Source organism: Monodon monoceros, unplaced genomic scaffold (assembly GCF_005190385.1).
Source record: "Monodon monoceros isolate NGI ecotype Baffin Bay Population unplaced genomic scaffold, NGI_Narwhal_1 Super_Scaffold_13, whole genome shotgun sequence".
Classification (NCBI taxonomy): domain Eukaryota; kingdom Metazoa; phylum Chordata; class Mammalia; order Artiodactyla; family Monodontidae; genus Monodon; species Monodon monoceros.
In genome coordinates, this window is record NW_021703769.1 from 58,947,590 (window position 1) to 58,969,086 (window position 21,497).

At 44.1% G+C, this 21,497-nt stretch overlaps 1 protein-coding gene across 3 annotated transcripts in view; it reads right to left on the bottom strand.

The window, feature by feature from the left end:
* Positions 1–1,552: 1,552 nt before the first annotated feature.
* Positions 1,553–21,497, bottom strand: part of CPPED1 (calcineurin like phosphoesterase domain containing 1) — a 114,309-nt gene continuing 94,364 nt past the window's right edge. For 2 of the 3 annotated variants that reach the window (XM_029221828.1, XM_029221827.1), the window contains one exon: positions 1,553–2,201. In XM_029221828.1, coding sequence (XP_029077661.1) covers positions 1,972–2,201 — 230 coding nt within the window. In that variant the 3' untranslated portion in view covers positions 1,553–1,971. The remainder of the gene's footprint in view (positions 2,202–21,497) is intronic. The other variant, XM_029221824.1, reaches the window with a different exon arrangement.

A 21,497-nucleotide genomic window follows, 5' to 3' on the forward strand; every position in this document is an offset into this window, starting at 1 on the left:
AAAGGACTCATAAGTGAACGCATTGGTAATTATTATCAGAATGATACACTATCCTAACTGCTTTCTGAACCTATCACCATGGGGGAATACTGCTGTTTGGTTACTTTAAAAACGGTGAGAATTTCATAGGATTCCCTATTCGTAGCATATTCTTGCTGTGTTTTGAATCAATTATCTTCCTTTAGGTTTTTGGAGAAGGAGATTTAGAAGTTTCATTTCAATTACTTTTAATTATTCCCATATCCTTCCCCAAACCCAAGTGCCACAGTCTAGAGCATTTTGCACAGGTGACGTGACAAAGAGAGCTCCAGTCCGTGGTGATTAAACTCTCCCCGTTTCCCCCAGGAGACCCACATCCACACTGATGGTCCTGGTTCACATTGCTCACGTCCGATTCTGAAGTTACCACATCCCAGGCCTCAAACGCATGGCTTACTCGTTACGCCTCTTACTGAATTCCCCTTCTTGATCTCTTCTATCCCCATCTGTTGCAAAGAAAGACGAATGCAAAGCAAGAATGCAGCAGTACTCTAAAACAGGAGCATTCTAATTTTGAAAATTTTTAATTTCTTGCCACATTAACAATGAGCTATGGTGTGTCACCGATCTGTAGTAAAATTAACTTCTTGTCTTTTGTTCCTTATGAATTTATATATCCAGTTATCTATTTAATTTCACATGGTTTTGCTACACTGACTGAAGCTTTTTAACATGAAAGTCTTTTAATTTAATGGACTTTGCAGTTCATTTGCAACCAGTTTTTTGTGTTTTTGTTTTGCTTTGTTAGAATGACTGAATGCTACTGCATAACGCTGTGAAGTTTTCCTGGCAGGATGGCGAGTACGCAGGCTCCCTGTCCACCAGGATGACTGCTGGAAAAGGCGACGTGGATAAAATTACACAGTGGTCAGGAGCCGCAGAGAAGCAGCAGCGAGGTAGATTCAACAAAGGCAATGCTGATTTTAACCCATCCACGCTCCTTGGTCAAGGGATCCTGCACCAGCGCATCTAATCAAAATTGGTGCCAATTTAGATAACGTGGCTGAAAGCACTGTTTTTGCCCCACAGGAATTTCTGCTTGGTTTCTGAAGAACTCTGCATCAATTCCCATGTTTTCTGTCAAAGTAGACAGAGCTAAGAGTCTCATAAACGGAGGATGATTCCGATCACACGAGAACATCCACCTGCGGAGGGAGTTACTGCAGCAGCGAATGCGAACGTGAGTGAATCAGACGTGCTTGCCCACGACTGCAGAGGCGGTCTTTTAGGGCTTCGGTTCTAGTCTCCGGGATGAGGTTTTTGAATATGGACGATTTATGTGCAAAGGTGACTTTTCTAGCCACCATGAAGGTAAACTCGAGCTTTGACTTGTATCCGCTTCATCATTGGCCATGACAGATGTCCCAGACTTTAATAGGAAATGTCGGCTACTCAGCTCCTCAGCCAGATGAGTTTCTGGCTCTGGTAACGGAACACAATTATTTGTTTTGTTAGGAAGGAAAGGAGATGATCTTCATTTTGCCTAGCATTTGGGGAGTTGTGACCACGGTTTACTATAATCAGATGAATTTTGTTCAAAGAATCATCAGAGATCACACTTGGATATCAGGGTGTGACTGAGATCGACAGGTTGACATTTACCATATGATGCCAGAAAACCATCTAATTCAGAGCAGAGTTGAGAGACACACCATTAGGAGAACTTATTCAATCACCCATGCAGAGAAATTCTAATAATATCATTTATTCTTTCATTCCCAGGCTCCTCCCCTCTCTTTTGCATAGGGAGGGCAGTTCTATTTTAAGCATCATTTACGACAGGACCTAGCTCTCTGATTGAAGCGAAAGGACATAAATCCACAAACCTGCCTGGTACACTTCTTTATTTCAATATGGGGTTGTGTGCAGCTGCTGTTTCTTCCCAAATGAAAAAACAGTAGAAGTGAAAAGTGAATAAATCATAATCGGCAATCATTTTTCCTTCAACAAATCCATCAGATCGTCTTCCATTCCCTTCTCACTCAGCTCATCTAAACTGTAGTACCGATGGACGAGCCTCTCAGCGGTGACCACCACGACTCGGAGCCCGTGGGTGTCTCTGCCCAGCTGGCATCCGATGGCAGATGACACCACCATGTCGAGGTCCTGGTAGGTGCCCCCGGCATTTCTGTGGTAGTGGCCTGAGAACACAGCTTTGATACCTGCAGGGAAGGGAAAGAACATTAGGGGGCCAAGGATTTCCATTTAGGTAACTTGGGGGTTCCAGTGGTTTCTTCTGTGAACAGCACATATTATAGTAAATGCATAATGTTATTCAGCATATGATAAATAAGGAGGCAGCGTACGTGACATCCACAATCTTTTCAAGGATAACCCATATATATAAAATACATTATTAACCTGTTTCTTGTAACTCATACAGGAAAGTACTAGGGGACAAGGAGAGAAGGGAGAAAAGATGAATGACCTTGGGAGAGATGAAGGAAATATTTTGAGGCCTATATAACAGCCATAGAGTAGAAGGTACATGTCTATGAAAAATAATGTTTATCAGAAATATAGATCAATGGAACAGGATAGAAAGCCCAGAGATAAACCCACACACATATGGTCACCTTATCTTTCATAAAGGCAGCAAGAATATACAATGGAGAAAAGGCAGCCTCTTCAATAAGTGGTGCTGGGAGAACTGGACAGCTACGTGTAAAAGAATGAAATTAGAACACTCCCTAATACCACACACAAAAATAAACTCAAAATGGATTAAAGACCTAAATGTAAGGCCAGACACTATAGAACTCTTAGAGGAACACATAGGAAGAACACTCTATGACATAAATCACAGCAAGATCCTTTTTGACCCACCTCCTAGAGAAATGGAAATAAAGACAAAAATAAACAAATGGGACCTAATGAAACTTCAAAGCTTTTTGCACAGCAAAGGAAACCATAAACAAGACAAAAAGACAATCCTGAGAATGGGAGAAAATATTTGCAAACGAAGCAACTGACAAAGGATTAATCTCAAAAATATAAAAGCAGCTCAATAGCAAAACAACAAACAACCCAATGCAAAAATGGGCAGAAGACCTAAATAGACATTTCTCCAAAGAAGACGTACAGATGGCCAACAAACACATGAAAGAATGCTCAACATCACTAATCATTAGAGAAATGCAAGTCAAAACTACAATGAGGTATCACCTCACACCAGTCAGAATGGCCATCATCAAAACATCTACAAACAATAAATGCTGGAGCGGGTGTGGAGAAAAGGGAACCCTCTTGCACTGTTGGTGGGAATGTAAATTGATACAGCCACTATGGAGAATACTATGGAGGTTCCTTAAAAGACTAAAAATAGAACTACCATATGATCCAGCAATCTCACTGCTGGGCACATACCTGGAGAAAACCATAATTCAAAAAGAGTCATGTACCACAATGTTCATTGCAGCTCTATTTACAATAGCCAGGACATGGAAGCAACCTAAGTGTCCATCATCAGATGAATGGATAAAAGAAGATGTGGCACATATATACAATGGAATATTACTCAGCCATAAAAAGAAACGAAATTGAGTTATTTGTAGTGAGGCGGATGGACCTAGATTCTGTCATACAGAGGGAAGTAAGTCAGAAAGATAAAAACAAATACCGTATGCTAATAAATATATATGGAATCTAAAAAAAAAAAGGTTCTGAAGAACCTAGGGGCAGGACAGCAATAAAGACGCAGACATAGAGAATGGACTTGAGGACACGGGGAGGGGGAAGGGTAAGCTGGGACGAAGGGAGAGAGTGGCATGGACATATATACACTACCAAATGTAAAACTGATAGCTAGTGGGAAGCAGCCGCATAGCACAGGGAGATCAGCTCGGTGCTTTGTGTCCACCTAGAGGGGTGGGATAGAGAGGGTGGGAGGGAGACGCAAGAGGGAGGGGATATGGGAACGTATGTATACGTACAGCTGATTCACATTGTGATACAGCAGAAACTAACACACCATTGTGAAGCAATTATACTCCAGTAAAGATGTTAAAAAAATAAATAAAGGAATAGCTGGATGGAAGGAGAAAAAGGTTTGAAATAGGAGAAGGGATAAGGAGGTGGACTTGTCCCTCTCTTTTAAACAGATACTTTTTACTCATTAATTCCTTCATATTTCTCAGGAATCTCTGAGTCCAGGAGCCAAAGATAGGGCCAGTGAAATAAGAAAACGTGAAGACATGTATGCAGCAAGGAGAAGGTACACGTTCCACACCACGAGAGAACAAGCTATTTACAAGCACTCCTTCAAATCTCTATAATTGACACCCAATTCAAATTCCCACTGTTATTCATTGTTCATAGGATACAGCTTTATTTTGGAAGCTGCAGCGTTCTCATTGTGAAAACAGAGATGGGATTTAATAGGTAACATCTTCTCTGTTTTAAATGTCCTTCTGGTATTTTGCATGTGTAAAGCTGTTCTTACCCCCATCCAGGAGTCCTGACTCTAGGAAAAGCTGTTTTAACTTATCATTGGTTGCTTAGTGTCGCAGAGATCAGCCACCCAGGACTGGACTTGCTGGTTAGCCAACAGGCATCTAAAGGACTTTTGGTGTATCTTATTCATCTTAGGACGTGGAAAGTACACCTCAAAGAATTTTTAAAAGTGTAAATCATATACTATGGTATATGTAATCATTTGTTGTCTAGCATCAAGATTACTGACAGCTATATTAAAATCTTTTTGAAAAAAAAGTTTATGGAGTTCTAATCAAGATAGCCACAGCATGGTCAACATTTAATGTACCTCCTCCTCTCCAAACTTAGATCTATGATGGATAAAATATTTTAAAAAAACCCAAAGGACAGAGATAGCTTCAATACCAAAATAAATAGCTCTATGGACCAGAAAAAAAGCAGGAAGGCAGAGTAATGAGTGGGAGTTGAGCTCTTACAAGATAATCAAGATTGAAAGCACTTTCTCTGAGATGAGGCAATAAAGGCTGGCTCCCGGCTGGAAACAGGGGTGGTGTTAATAATACCTCCGTTTATGGAAGGAAGACTGAAGAAAACCACCACTGCCCTGTTCCAGGGTGGTGGTGGGCTGGTACACCCTGGTACAAGCACTCCAGAAAAAAAAAAAAGGACCTGATTTGTAATGTTTACTCATTTCCATGGAGTTAACATTCTCACGATGGCCGATTTCAAATGACCAACGTGATGTCACTGAACCAGAGTGGTCAAGAGATGCCCAGGAGCACACCCACCACCACGGAGTGTTCCCAACACACATACGAGAGCTGTACGCAGCCAAAGAGCAGGGGTGAGAATAATACAGAGCAAGATAATTAGAAAATGGTTAAGTGTCGAGTATGAGTATTTATTACCTTTGCGTCTTAATATAATTTACTTAATGAGTTTGTATAATTAACTTCTAACAATGGCTGTTTAACAACCAACTCACACAATTCTCTAACACTTAATCATTGGTTTTCATGTGTTAGTAGGAGCTGTCTCCAGCACAGCACTGGGTGAAGGCTTATAGCAACCCACGGGTCTAGGGAGGAAGGACAGACACAGGTTCAAGTCACGAAACTGAAACACGGTTTCGCAGGATGACTGGAGGGCCAGGACTCTAAAGCACTATCGTGAGGCCTGGTCCCCGATGGGGGCCGAAACCCCTGCACAGGGAGAAGTCGGTCAAGAGGAAAAGTGAGGGAAAAACCACCGCCTCCCCCGCTGCAAATACCCCTTACCCAAACTGAACCTGAAATAAAAAATTCCACCATCCGTGAAAATTTCATGCTAAGTAAGACAGTCTTCAAACTCTTCAATCAGGAATATGAATTCACTTCAGGGGAAATCAATGATATAAACTGTCTGAGAAATACTTAAAATAAATGTTTAGGATATCAAACGTACTCAATAAAGGACAAACATCCATTAAAAAGAACAAGATGTTGTGAAACGAAACGGGCATGAATTGAATGAGAAGGGTTGGTAATGGAAATTTAGAAATGGTGGACATAAAACGTATGAATTAAAATTTTAAAACAAAACCCTCAATAAATGGGATAAATTCTAGACTAGACACGAATCAGACAGGGAATTAGTGAATGAAAAGGTAGAAATGTGGAGCTGAATCAGAAAACAACACAGACACCCAGACATAAGCAATAAGAATGAGAAGTTCAAAGAACCCAAAGGATGGGTTATTTGGAATTTTCCAGAAAGGAGGAACATATGGGTCTTCAAATGAAAAGTACTAATAGGATAAATAAAAATCAATTTATACTGACATATGCCATGGTAAAATTATGGAGCATCAGAAAGAAAAGTCTTAAAAAGATATCATGGTGGGACTTCCCTGGTGGTGCAGTGGTTAAGAATCTGCCTGCCAATGCAGGGGACACGGGTTCGAGCCCTGGTCTGGGAAGATCCCACATGCCACGGAGCAGCTGGGCCCCGTGAGCCACAGCTGCTGAGCCTGCGTTCCAGAGCCCACGAGCCACAGCTGCTGAGCATGTGTGCCACAACTGCTGAGGCCCGTGCGCCTAGAACCCGTGCTCCGCAGCAGGAGAAGCCACAGCAATGAGAAGCCCGCGCACTGCAATGAAGACCCAACACAGCCAAAAAAAAAAAGATATCATGGCGAAAGTACTATAAAGGGATGACAATTAGACAGGTAGCAGGCATCTCAGCCATAAAAGAATCAGGGAGTAATACTTTCAAAATGCTGAAGGCAAGTACTTGTGAACCTCAAATTTTGTACCTAGCTAAACCATCATTCAAGTTTAAGGGCAAAACAGATACATGTTTGGACATATAAAGACTAAGAGTTTACCACTTCTCGAAACATTATGCTGAGTTAAAGAAGTCAGATGCAGAAGGCCACATATTGTATGGCTCCATTTATAAGAAATGTCCCGAATGGGCAAATCCATAGCAAAAGAACGTATATTAGTGGTTGCTGGGTGAAGAGGGGAAAGAGAGAGTGGGAATGACTGCTAATGAGCACAGGGTTTCTTTGCAGAATGGTAAAAATGATCTGGAATTAGACAGTGGCAATGGTTGCACAGTCTTGTGAATATATTAAAGCCACTGAATTTTGGAGTAAATTGTACAGTATGTGAATTATACAGCTCAATAAAAAAAGGTTTTTTTTTTTTAAACCCGTATGGGAAGGGGAGGAGGCTAGAATGATCCATGTGGTAATGGATTAGAGTTGGAGACATCAGTATGAACTTGTGTTTACCTTAACGTGTAAACCCTGCTGACATCTGGAAATATATATAGATGTGTATGTACACAGGTTAGTAGAGACACACATTTCTTGCTCTGTCAGGTGCAAGTGCCTAGGAGCAAGGACACATGCTAGCAGGGAGCACATATAGCAGCCACATCTTGGTTTCTACTTCTATTCTCCAACAAAAGGAACTATGGATCCTTAGAGAAATGGGTGTCTGTAAGACTGGGGCAGGAAATGTATTTAAAAAGCCACGAGTCTATACTAATACAAATAACTGATTAAATATATGTGGGGAAAAGAGACAAACATCCCATACAGAAGACTAACAGATAATTTATGTGGAAATTCCTCCTTTAAGGAGGTGGAGTATAACTCCCTACCCCTTAGGTATGGGTTGTGCATAGCGACTTCCTTCAAAGAGTAAAGTATAAAGAGGGTTTTTTTTTTTTTTAAATAACTTTACAGGGGAGAAACTGACGAACATCAACAGTGATGATATGTCAGGTTGATGGTATGTACCTTGATATGACTGGGATTAAAACAGTAATTGACCTGTGTGGTCTTCCTCCCTTAAACCCATAATTCTGGCATGAAAAAGACATCAGACAGATCCCAACAGACATTCTACAAAATACCTGACCAGTACTTCTCAACACTGTAAAGGTCATCAAAAATAAGAAAAGTCTAAGAAATGGTCACAGTCAAGAGGCACCCACACCACTGGAATACTACTCAGCAATAAAAAGGAATCAACTATTGACACATGCCACGTCTTGAGTGGATATCAAGGAGATTATGCTGATTTAAAAAAGCCAACTCAAAAGGTTCCATATAGTATGATTCCACTTACATAACATTCTTAAAGTGACAAAAATTATAGATATAGTTGCTAGGAGTTAGGGACAGGAATGAAGGGGGCTGGGAGTGGGTGTGGCTACAGGAGGGACCCTCATGGTGAGAGAACTGTTCTGCATTTGACAATGATTCAAAAAAGGTATGAAGGAAATACGATCAAATTGTTTAACCCTTCTTGTTAGTAGGGTTCTGGGTGACTTTGAATGGAGCTCTGGAGACTATAGCCACTCTCCAGCAGCAAGAACTGAGACCCACCTGCGGGCAGGTGTGGGTCTGCCAGCCCTGGACCATGGCTAGGGATGGAAAGGAAGGTGACCCAGGTTTCCCTACTTAAAACAGCCAAGGGTGGAGAGAAACAGCTATTTCCACTGTTATTAGGATGCAAACAGATACAACTCATTTCAGAGGGTAATTAGGTGCTATTAGGTTCTGACATTTTGCTGTGCATTCCCCTTGACCCAACACCACCATTTTCATATAAATTTATCCTTCAGAGATACCCAGAGAAGAGCCCACAGATGTAGGTGTGTTTGTGGGGACAAATAAATAGTGCTCACAGAGGCACTGTTTGTAATACTCGTTTATGGGAGACTGGATAAATTATAGTATGTGTATTTAAAAAAAAAAAAAAAAAGAGGTTGATTTACATGTACCGGCACTGAAAGGCACCCAATATATTATTAAGTATGAACAGCAAGATGTAAAAAGAAGTGTTGTGTGATCCTGTTTTTGTAAAATTAAGATAACGCCCGTATAAGAGGGTGTGTGCTTGAGTTTGTACCCCCAGCTGAATGGGGGAGAAACAGACACTAAACTCACACAGGTGATTTCACCACCAGGGTGGTGGGGTGGGATTAGCAAGGGCGGGCATCACTTTCTATGTTTTTATTACTATAATGTTTGCAGTGATCATGCATTGATTTGGCGATCACAAACAAACATCAAGGTGACGTGGACTGGGAAAGAATGATGACAGGAGGGACGGAGGTGCTGCCACACCAGGGCCGGAGCTGTGTGGCTAAAAGCTGCAGCTGGAACCGCTGGGCTGGGTGTATCGCCGTTAAGTTGGGGAAGTGAACAGCTCCTGATCACTCAGGCTGCAGGGCCGTGAAAATGACTGCTTCCTCCACTGCCTTCCTGGGGTTTCCGAGCCTTACGGCCTGTGCCATACAGACGCCCAAATGGGAGAGTGTGCGATTAGACCCACCTCGGGGAGCTGCTAACGGCCTGTCGGAAAGCACTTAGTATTATTATTTGGTTGTATGCTAAATTATGTTTATGAAATTTGGCTCTTTAGGCCTAATTCATAGTTGCAAAATGTACTATTCTGGAAGGAATGTTTGGCAATTTTGAAAGTTGCTCGCATTAGCCGTAATTAGCTGTGAAAACTCATTTATGTTTAGATTTCACGCCGTTATTTGTTGGCATTCACAGAGACAGGAGTGTTAACGGGGACTGTGCAAGTGACCGGCAGACCTTTCAGAAGGGGTCTCAGTGGACTGTGGAGAGCTAGGCTTCTCTGCCATCAGCGTGTCCCATCCATTTCCCGTCCCAGGTCCCCGGGGGGCTCATCATTTACTGATAATGTCCCAAGTCACAGAAATGTGACCAAATGAGGATTTTTAGATGAGCAAAGAAGCCTAAAGAGGACTAGAAATAAAGATGAAAGAGCTGTCGGCAAGCAGAGCTGTTGTGTTCAGAATATTCTTGCTTCTGGTAAAAGAGATCCCCACCTCCCCCCTGCCCAGTACAATGAGGAACTTGACATTTCAGAGTCCTGAACAGGAAATCAGGCAATGACCATGTGATAAACTTACAACGGGATGGTCAGGCAGGAGGCTAAAGTCTGTCTCAAAGTAGGGACGTATGAAAGACTCTCCACTCTCCTGGGTTCTGGTGCAGAGTTCAAGGCTCTGAGATATTCCCAGTTGGCACAGGGAAAAGCAAAACACAGGGATGAGACTCAGGTGGGAAGTGAGGGAGCCTCTTCTTGGGTTGGAACCGGACCCAGGAGCCTGGTATTTGGTAGTGGGAGTTTCTACTTCCCACCTCCTGGGAAGTCCAGGAGTTCTGAACCCCAAAAATGTCTCCTGATTCTGTCCCAAAGAAGGGCAAACACTGAGGCAGAGTGAGTCGAGGGCAGCAGCAGCAGGACCCTAAGAATTATTTATTTATTTTTGCAGTACGCGGGCCTCTCACTGCTGTGGCCTCTCCCGTTGCGGAGCACGGGCTCCGGACGCGCAGGCTCAGCGGCCATGGCTCACGGGCCCAGCCACTCCGCGGCATGTGGGATCCTCCCGGACTAGGGCACGAACCCGTGTCCCCTGCATCGGCAGGCGGACTCTCAACCACTGCGCCACCAGGGAAGCCCCCTGAGGACTTTTTAATCCACCATCTCCTGAATCCTCCCAATAGACCTTTGTCCTAGGGACACAGGAGTCATCTCCATTTTACAGATGAGAAGACTAGGCACGGAGAAGTTAAGGAACCAAGGCAAAGTTACTCAGTTAGAAATCAGGGCAGCCAGGATCAGAACCATGGTACTCGGATGTAAGAGCTCAGGTTCTTGCAGACTCAGGTTCTGTCCTTTGGGACCTTGGGCAGGTTACTGACCTTTGTGAACCTCGACTTCCTCATTTGTAAGACAATAATAATACCTGTCTCACGGGTGGCAGAGAGGTTTGGATGACAGCTCGGATGCTGGCAACGTGCGCCCAGTAAACAGCAGGTGCTCATCATGCCCCGAGGCTCCCCTGCTGGAGTGGGACGCAGACATGACCAGCTGGCCTTGCAACGTTCAGGCCCTGCCACCAGGACTTGCAAGAAGTTTTACTTATGTTGGTTTTCTACTAGCTTTTTAAAAAATAATTAATTTCATTTTTGGCTCTGTTGGGTCTTCGTTGCTGCGCGTGGGTTTTCTCTAGTTGCGGTGAGCGGGGGCTACTCTTCGTTGCGGTGCGCGGGCTCCTCATTGCGGTGGCTTCTCTTGTTGTGGAGCACGGGCTCTAGGCACACGGGCTTCAGTAGTTGTGACACGTGGACTCAGTAGTTGTGGCTCGCGGACTCGGCAGTTGTGGCTCACAGCCTCTAGAGCACGGGCTCAGTAGTTGTGGCGCACAGGCTTAGTTGCTCCGCGGCACGTGGGATCTTCCCGGACCAGGGCTCGAACTCGTGTCCCCTGCATTGGCAGGCGGATTCTTAACCACTGCGCCGCAAGGGAAGTCCTCTACTTGGGGACGCATTGATTCACAACTCGATAGCGGTAGAGAATATATTAATAAGTCATGGTTTTCCTGATGGGGGATTGATTTTAGTGGTGTTTAGCGGTGTTTTCAAGAGTTGTGCAGAATTTCCATTCGGACTGTTCATCAGTCATCCGTGGCCGACATGCCTCTGTGGCGCCTTAATTGAGTATCACGTATAGATTGTTTTTAAATTATGAACTGCTGTAAGGAGGTGACAAGCATCTCCTTAAATTACCACCAGGAAAATCCGCAGCAGAGACAGCCCCTGCATCAAGAGGACGCCCTCCGTGGCATTAGCTTCATATTTATTTCTCCATGGTATCAAGTCATAAAGATGCTATAAAAGCAATTTTTAAGCTGTCCTGATTCAAATGCATTTCAAATCAATCAGAGGATTGGGATACAATCTCCATATAACTTAATATTCTAATATCAGAAATGTGCCTCAAATCAACCAGGAAATCGGGATGCACCCCGGTACAATTTGGGGCTTAAAAACTGATGTCCTTAATGTCTTTAGTGTTACTTAGGCTTGGAAAGTGTGAACAGATTCTAATTGGGCAGTTTTTTCTTTTATCCTGCCTGAGTATATACACTTATGAAAATGCTTGGCATCTTTACATTGCCAGCTGTAACAGTGAAACTTGTGTCACAAATCATTAGTCACACTCAATTTATTCTGTCTCAGTGGTAAGGAAAAATATGGGACTCATAAAAGAGAAAAAGAAAAGGAAAATTTTAAAAAGGAAAAGGTTGGTGTGAACACACAGAAAGCAGGCATAAATAATCCCTCCTGCAGGTAAGGAATTTCCTCAGCAGGCAGCCAAGAGGCAGGCCTGGAGACGGTGATCCCTGCTGGCGGCCAGTGGCCTGGGATGGCTGTGAGGCAAAGGGGGAGAAGCAGATGTTTCTTAGGCAGGGCTGGAACGTCAGCTGCCGATCCAATATCGGGGTTAAGGCCCACCTGACTCATTCAGTATGACATTCTTCATATTAAATTACGACTTTGAGTTGCCAATTTGGGAGTTATAGATTCCAGTATAATCACGCTCAGAATTTTACTGGCAGGTATCTTTCCAGATGCCTAAGTGTCCATGGCCCATGGCTGCCAGGGACTGTGGAGAAAGGCAACGGCCTGCTCCCTGTTCTTCGGCTGAGGCAGGATGCTGTTTCTTCAGCCAATTCGAGGCAATAAACATTTGCAGAGCTCCCTCTCGATGCCAGGCGTTGGTGGAGCCTAGCGGGGCACCCAGATCAACCATTCCTAGCAATCAAGAGCTTAAAGTCTACAGCTGGGTAGTACTGTAAAGTGCTTTCATAATAAAATGCAGAAAGTAAAAATAACACGGTTTAGCAGTGTGTTATTTACAGAATATCTGCTCTGAGCTGAGCACTTTGCACGTGCATCATCTCAGGTCAGCCTCATAAGGACCCCCACGAGGAAGATACTGTCCCCTTTTACAGATGATGGGATCAGGCACAGAGAGGTTAAGTAACTTGTCCAGGGTCACACAGCTAGGATTTGTTACCTAGATCAGACTGACTCAGAAGTAGATGCTCTGTCTACCACCCTGGAGGTCCAAAGTGCCATGGATCACGGATGATGCTGGGGCCCAGTAAGAAGGCTTCCTGGAGAGGGTGGCTTCGACCTAAACACACCCTCAGCTTCTTCCAGTTCTTTGCTTGTGCCTGACCTGGGACTTGAAGGGAGGTCATGATTAGGGTAGTAATAGTAACGAGCAGCAGCAGCAGCATGACTTACGGAGTGTGCACTATCTGCCGGACATTGTTCTGAGCTACTTTACATGGTTTTTTTTTTTTGTTTTTTTTTTTTTTGCGGTACGCGGGCCTCTCTCACTGTTGTGGCCTGTCCCGGAGGCCACAGGCTCCGGACGCACAGGTTCAGCGGCCATGGTTCACGGGCCCAGCCGCTCCGTGGCATGTGGGATCTTCCCGGACCGGGACACGAACCTGTGTCCCCTGCATCGGCAGGTGGACTCTCAACCACTGCGCCACCAGGGAAGCCCCATGGACCTCCTTTTGAGGATCACCTGTAACTTAATTGACCCGGGGTCTGCCAACCTTTTCCTTAAAGGGCCAGATAGTAAATATTTTAGGCTATTCAGTCTCTGTCGCAACTACTCAACTCTGCCTTCCTTTGTGACATGGAAGCAGCCGTAGAAAGTGTGTGAACACATGTGTGTGATCCAATAAAACTTTATTTACAAAACTAGAAGGAGGGCCACCCCCAGTAATGGGGGAAAAGTATACCAACTTAAAAAATACATTTGGGTGATCAAAGGTCAGTCACGATTTCTTGATTCTTCAAAAATTGGAAGCTTCTGTGCTTCTCCCAGATAAAGTAAACAACAAAGGACAAAGTAATTTGTAGTTTAGTTTATAAAACTATGGATGCCATTCCAACCAGAAGACACCAGCATATTTGCCCAAAAGAGAACACTGCTTTAAAGAACACAAAACTGGTCAATTATTCTATAAACAGGAGCACCTGTCCTGATGGTCAGAGACTTCTGTATCTACCTTAAACTAAGAGTGTTCACATCCTTCCATCTAAAAAAGTAATCCAGACCTGAAATATGGAAAAAATTGTTTGCTGACAATTTTTGCTTGAAATTAAGCAGCTAATGGACTTACAGAGTAAACAAATGTACCAATAAGGGAAACTATAAAATTTAACCAGCATACATTTTATACTCAATAAATATAAATATACGCTGTTGAATTAACCTCCTAGTTGTCTCTCACATAGACAACATGATGTGGAAAGAGCTCTGAGGTGGCACTGGTCAAAATGAAATGTAATGTGAGCCTCACGTGTAATTTTTGAATTTCCTAGCAACTCCATTAAAAAAAGTAAAAAAAATAACAGGTGAAATTAATTTTAGTTATATATTTTATTTAACCCAATGTATCTAAAATATTATCATTTCAACATCTATTCAGGATATAAAATATTACTAATTTTACATCCTTACTTCCACATTAAGTTATTGAAAATTCAGTGTGTGTTTTACACTTAGAGCCCATCTCAAGTTCTTGAAAATTCACTGTGCATTTTACACTTAGAGCCTATACTGAACAGTGTGGGGCAGATGTGGAAATCCAATTCCAGCATTGGTGCTTTTTAACTGAATGGCCTTAGTTTCATCATCTATAAAATGGGGATAATAACAGCTACTCTGCAAAGCTGCTATTGTGAGAAACAGCTCTGCTGTGCCTGGCACACAGTAGGCACCAAATGAATGAAAGCCATTTTTATATTAATTAATTAAAGCACTGAATATTTCTTTAATAGAAGTTCTTAATTATGAATATCATACAACAAGGCACAAATACAACAAGGCACTTTTGCAGAGCAAAAATGATAACTACACCACATATACAAGTAGACAAAAAAGGCTGGCTCCAGGGTCATCAGTTTCCAAAGTTTACAAGGAGGTTGAACTGCTGGGTCAAAACACACCTCCCCCTTTTGGGTACAGCTTAAGGTATAACTGAAGAACCATAAACTGTGCATATTGGATCAGTTTTAACGTATGTACACTCCTGGAAACCATCACCAAGATCAAGGTCATGAATGCACCCATCACTGCCAGTTTCCTGATGCTCCTCTGGAGTCACTCCCTCCCTCCATCCCTGTCCCAGGCAACCACCAACTTGATTTTTGTTCCTATAGATTAGTTTGGATTTTATATAAACGTAATCGCACAGTATGCACCTTTCGGGGGGGGGGGGTGGTTCTGGTGTCTTTCATCCAGCATACTTTTTAAAGATTTCATGAAAGAATCATGGAAGCATTCACTTTGAAAGATTCATCCATGTATCAACAGTTCATTTTTTCATTGCTGAGAAGTAGTCCATTGTATAGACATCCCATAATTTGTTTACCCATTCAGCTGTTGATGGACACTGGAAGTTGCTTCCAGAACTGCCTCAGCACTTTTGATGAAAACTGATTAACCATATAAATTTGGGTCTATTTCTGAACTCTCTTTTCTGTTCCACTGATCCATTTATCTTTTAATACCAAATGCCTAACAGTCTTGATCACTGTAGGTTCATAGTTAATCTTGAAATCAGATAGGATAGGTCTTTCAACTTTGTTCTTCTTTTTCAAAACTGTTCTTCTATTACAGGTACTTTGTATTTCCATAGAAATTTTAGAATCAGCTTGTGGATTTCTACCCAAAATAAAACTGCAGGAATTCTGATTGGTATTATGTTGACTCTATAGATCAATTTGGGGAAAATGCCGTATTAACAAGTCTTCTGATCCATGAACGTGGTCCATCTTTTCATTTACTTAGGTCTTTAATTACTCTCTATAATGTTTTATAATTTTTAGGGTAGAGAACTTAAGATATTTTTTGTTATTCCTAGGCATTTTATGGTTTTTGGTGCTACTGTAAATTGAATTATTTTTACAATTTCACTTGACAACTGTTTGCTGCTAGTATATATTGTACATAATTGTATTAAGAATACAACTGATTTTTGTCTATTAAGTTTATATCTGGGGACCTTGTTAAATTCATTTTTTAGTTCTAGAGATTGTTTTGTAGATTCCTACGATTTTCTAAGTAAACAATCATATCCTCTGCAAATAGGGACAGCTTTACTGCTTCTTTTGAACCTTATGCTTTTTCTTGCTTTTTGTAATGGCTGGAACCTCCAATAAGATGTAAAACAGGAGTCCTGATCTTAGGGGAATCATTTAGTCTTTCATATTCCCATAGTTTCGGCTTTTGAAATAACTGTCAAATGATCCTTCAGAAAATGAACCAATTAAAATTCCCACCAAGGGTGCGGGAGTTTGGTCACCGAGATTCCATTCCCTGCTTGATCTTTCGAGGAAGAGCCTTGAAGAGGTTAAAAAGGGACCCTGCCCAGGACAACATACGTTTCTGTTTACCCAGAACTTCTGAGTAACTGCTGCTGTTATTCTATTATGCTGGGTAATCCCTTTCATTTCACTCTTAACGAAGCCCATTCACACGATTTACTCTGCGGGACTCTAATGGCGTCCCCACTAGGCTCCTTCACAGGCTGGTGTGTCCGTCCGCCAGTTGCTGGGCAGGTTGGCTGCTAATGGCTCACAGCTGCCCTTCTCTGGAGACCCGAATGACTGAACCAAGGCCACGGCACGCAAGTGGTGACCTCCCCTTGAGGGCTGGGGGTGGGGGAGTGGCACAGCCCACGATGGAACAACAGGAGCGTGCAAAAGGCCAGCCCCCAAACCATACATCGTATGACTCCATTTACACGACATGTCCAGAACCGGCACATCTACAGAGGCAGAAAGCAGATTTCTAGGGCAGGGAGGGAGGAAGGGGTTGGGGAGGAAATGGGGCAGTGACCGCTAATGGGATAGGATTTCTTTATAGGGTCATGAAAATGTTTTAAGATTGACTCTGGTGGTGGATGCAGATATACTAAAGACCACTGACTGGACATCTTAAATAAGTGAATTGTATGTTAATGGTATGGTATGTCAATAGAGCTGTCATGAAAAAATAAAAGGAAAAAAGGGAAGAATGACTATAATAGTATTAGCTATCATTTGCTGAAGATCTACTACAGGCCAAGCACCAGGAACAAGACCCATTATATGCATTAATTTGAACTCTTCGACATTCTCAAAGTACATTACCGTATATGGGGGATGGGGGAGTCCCCACCACCACCACTCAAGGTGGGACCACCTCTGGTGAGTTCCCTGCTCTGGAGCTCCCGCTGGATCAGGCTGAAGTCTGACTCCAGCTGAGCACATATCCTTCTTAGCTCTGTCGCCTGCCCTGTCCCGTTGTTACTTCCTTGTTCCCTCACATGTCCTCCAATCCCAGTCTCAGGCTCTGCCTCCAGAGACCCCGACCTAAGACAGTTACTTCGTGTGGACCCCTTGCCATCACTATTGCTCTATTTGTGAGGCTCAAGGGCTCACCATCCACCTGGCTTCTCCCATGGTCCCACCCACTTTAAAAACGACAGACTTTCTATTAGAGCCTCAGCTTGCTCTCTTCAGTGGTTTTAAATTTTCCATTTCACTAGTTATCTTTGTTTTTCTGCTTTCAAAAGTAATGCATGCCTGGGCTTCCCTGGTGGTGCAGTGGCTGAGAATCTGCCTGCTAATGCAGGGGACACGGGTTCGAGCCCTGGTCTGGGAGGATCCCACGTGTCGCGGAACAACTAGGCCCGTGAGCCACAACTACTGAGCCTGCGCGTCTGGAGCCTGTGCTCCGCAACAAGAGAGGCCGCGATAGTGAGAGGCCCGCACACCGCGATGAAGAGTGGCCCCAGCTTGCCACAACTAGAGGAAGCCCTCGTACAGAAACGAAGACCCAACATAGCAAAAATAAATTAATTAATTAAAAGTAATGCATGCCTTAGGAGAGGAGTTGAATAAACTGTGGTACACTCACAGTTGTAAACAAACAAACCGAGGAAGATCTCCATAAACTGATACTGAATGATTGCAAAGAAAAGTGTGAATAATGTGCAGGAAAGCATATATAGGAGCCTACCTTTTGTGTAAGGAAGGGAAAATAAAACACACATTGATGCATGCAACGTACCCTCAAATAGATCAGAAAAATATACTTGCAATATCTATTGCAAACAATAAAAAAATCAAGCAATTGGGGTAAAATGCCAGATAAATCCGGGTAAAGGGTATATAGGTGTTCTTTTTACTTGCAACTTTTCTGTAAGTTTGAAAATATTTCTGGACAAAAAGGTTTTTTTTTCAAAAAACAAGGCATGCTTGCTAAAAATAAAATCAAATATTATAAAAATACAAGGCACTTTAAAAAAGGAGGAGGGAAATCTCTTGAAATCTCTCTTTCCATTTTAGGAGTTCCGTGTGTCTTGTCCAGATAATTTGAATGGCTGTACTAATAAAAAACAGATGTAAGATATAGGTCTATAGAAATACACACATACACAAATACATATAATTTCACAAAAATGGGAGATGCTATCTGTGAATTTGATCCTTGCTTTTATTCACTCAACAATCTGTCTTTTAATTGTTCCCCTCAGGACATACGGCTCTATCTCAGAGCTGCCGTATAAAACCCTGAAAACTGTATCTGCAGTGTGTACAATCTAGGCTGTCAGATGATCATTCTATACTTTAAACTGGGAGGTCGGGACATTCAGAGCCTTCCGGCCCTCCAGGGACTGTTCAGGTACTTGGGGACACTCAGTGCAGCTTCTCAGAGAGCCTCGGGGGCCCTGGGTCAGTGACCCCGCAGGGAGGAAGGTGCCCGTTTGCCCAGCCCCAATGGCCAGCTCTCCAGGGAGGGGCCCATCCATTCCTGTTTGCTGCAGGATCAACAGCGCAAGGAAAGACTCTCTCAGGTTAAAAAGCACCCAAGCCAGGCAGCCCTGCCTCTGTACCACTCGACCTGGGGTAGGGGTTTGGGGGGTTAGCTGCTATGGGAGTTGAACCCCAATCTTCTGAAGGGCATGAGCAGCCACAGAAGGCTGGAGATGACTTCACTGCCAGGGGGTCAGGTGCTCCCGGGCTGGGCCTCCGCTGGAAGCCTGGGTGGGGTTCATGCCACCCTTTCTTTTGTGGGTGCTATGCAACATACAAACATCTGGCCACCTCAGGCATTTGCTCAGATGTCTGGTCCACATGCTGCGTGAAGCATCTGGCTTGTCCTGAGGATTCATAGCCTCCTCTTGGGATTTCTCCTCTCTCTTTTTTTGTTTTGCTTGGGTTGAAAGTAATGGCCCAGCTATTGAAATGACCCTTCACCCGAGGCCAAGAGATTTCTTTTCTCTATAGAGTAGGAACTGGTGTTAGGCGAAGAGATTTCGTTTCAAATTTTCTCCCCAGTTTCGTCTCCTAAAAAAACAGCCATGTAAATTCCACTTTTACCTCCCCTAGATAATCATCAACAAAATGATACTCTTCCCTTCCCAAGGCTCCTACAAGAAGGTGGGAGGGTGGGGGGATGAAACCACAATTCTCAGTGGCAGAGAAGTAGCTCAGAGAACACCGAGGGGCTGTGCATTTCCAGCTCAATCAGGAAGGGAGTGGTTTTGCTGAAAAAGTTCCCAAGAAGAGTGGGTGGAGAGAGATCCACTGATCCGTCATCACGCCCACACGGAAGGCGGTGGGGAGGGCCCCGCTCCTGTTTGTCACACGCATCTCCACCTTCACCACCACACCCCCTCACGAATGTCAAGGCCTGCACTCCCGCCTTGGGAGAACGTGAGCTCCCAGTCCCGGGCACAGAGCGGTGCTGCTAGGACATAATTCCGCTCGGGGGCTGGAGATGCCTGGCTGCCCTCATGCGTGCAAAGCCTCCAGAGTCTGCAGTGAAGCATCGCTTCTCCACCTGGAGTTGAGGATTAATTATGCTCCTACCACCTTCAGACTCACTCCCCTTTATTCTTCTTCTACATGGGAAGTATGAACAACTTTTTAATTTTCCCCTTTCCTGATGACCTGGAAATTCAAAACCTGTGTGTAGTATGCAAGAGGAGAGCTGTATTTTCTTAATATTTGGTGGCTAGAAAAGCAGTGGCAGCTTGGGGCAGGGGCTCAGGAGATGAAGGCTTGAGCCCCAGCCTGCCACTGCCAAGCTGTGAGCGTGGCATGTGCGTCCACCTCTCTGAGCCTCGGTTTCCCCCACTTGGAAGGTAGGACTAATGCCAACCACCCCCAGGTTCAGAGCTGTGCCCAAGGTCACACGGCAGGAAGCTGCATGTGACATACTCAGGCGACGCTCAATAATTATACCTTCCTCTCATCCTTCTCTAAGATTCTGATCAGAAGATCTTTTTTTTCATTTGCACAAATTACATCTTTTTCGCTATTCACAATTTCCTCTTTATTTTTAAAAGAAGATGGCAGGCTTGTGTGTGAGCTGGAGCGTGGGGCACACAGTAAGGTTTCAATCCAGAATGGGCAATTTTCTAGATTTCCATTACCCAGTTTCCATGCCCTATCTTAAACACAGCTGTCAGGACAAGAGGCTCATTAAAAAAGATTGTTTTGACTGACGGCATGCTCATGTATCAAATTGGAAATCCGTCCAAAAATACTGGAGGGAGGTAGACAGAGGTGGCAGCAAGCCACGGAAGGGAGATGTTGAGCAGCGTGGCTGAAGATGAAACTTACTGGGGAAAAGGGGCTCTAGCTCGGACCAGGTAGGTCCACGAGGGGAGCTCTGCGCCATCAAAATATCAGGACCTTGGGAGAGTCAGCTTCTGTTTTAATAACCGGGGAAAGAAAGATTCCAATCAGGCAGAGATGCCTTAAAGAACACAGCATTTGCCTAATTAGCGTGCTTTTCCATGAGCCCTTTAGATAGCAGCCTTCCCTGGGCTCTGCCCATGCCCCTCTCTGCTCACTGGATGACCACAGCCTGTCGTGACCTCAGTCACCCCACCTGCTGACGACCCCGAATCATTTCCCGGCCCAGACTTAGTTCTCCCACTGCTCGGAGGACCTCTCTTCCTGATGTCCCTGCAAGTACTGCAAACTCACTCTTTCCACCCCATGCCTGCTCCTCCTTGTGGGCTTCCCTGGGCCAGCCCACAGCCACCTGCTCCAGGGATGTGGGCTGCGCATCCCATTGGTTTTTCTGCCTGAACATGCTCACAGCCCTTTCTGGTCTCCATCCTCAGGGCGGTCTTTGTGGCCACCTGCTCTTCCCTCCTTTCTGCCCCCAGGTGTGTCAGGATGACATTCAGCTGTCAGCGGCTTAAACAAGCAAAGGGTGTGCTTGTATTTACCTCTGATCTGTCCATCAGACAGGAGGTGGGCAGTCAGGGTGGGTGCAGCTGCTCGACAATTCCACCAAGAATCCAGGCCCCTTCTGTCCTGCTCTGCCATCCCTCGCTTGTGGCTTTGTCCTCAAGACTGCAAGATGGCTGCAGGGCTTCCAGGCATTATGTCCAAGTTCCAAGCAGGAAGAAGAGGGAAGGGCCAACGAACGCTTTCCAGGAAGCCCCACTTGCTAAATTCCAGGACTGGGACATGTAGCCACACTAGGTGTAAGGGGGGCTATAGGTGTTTCCAGCCTGTCATACGGTGCCCTGAATAAAACTAGGGAAAGAAGGAAGAAAAATGCATCCTGGACAGACCAGGCAAGGTTGTCTTTCTCAAATGCAAAACC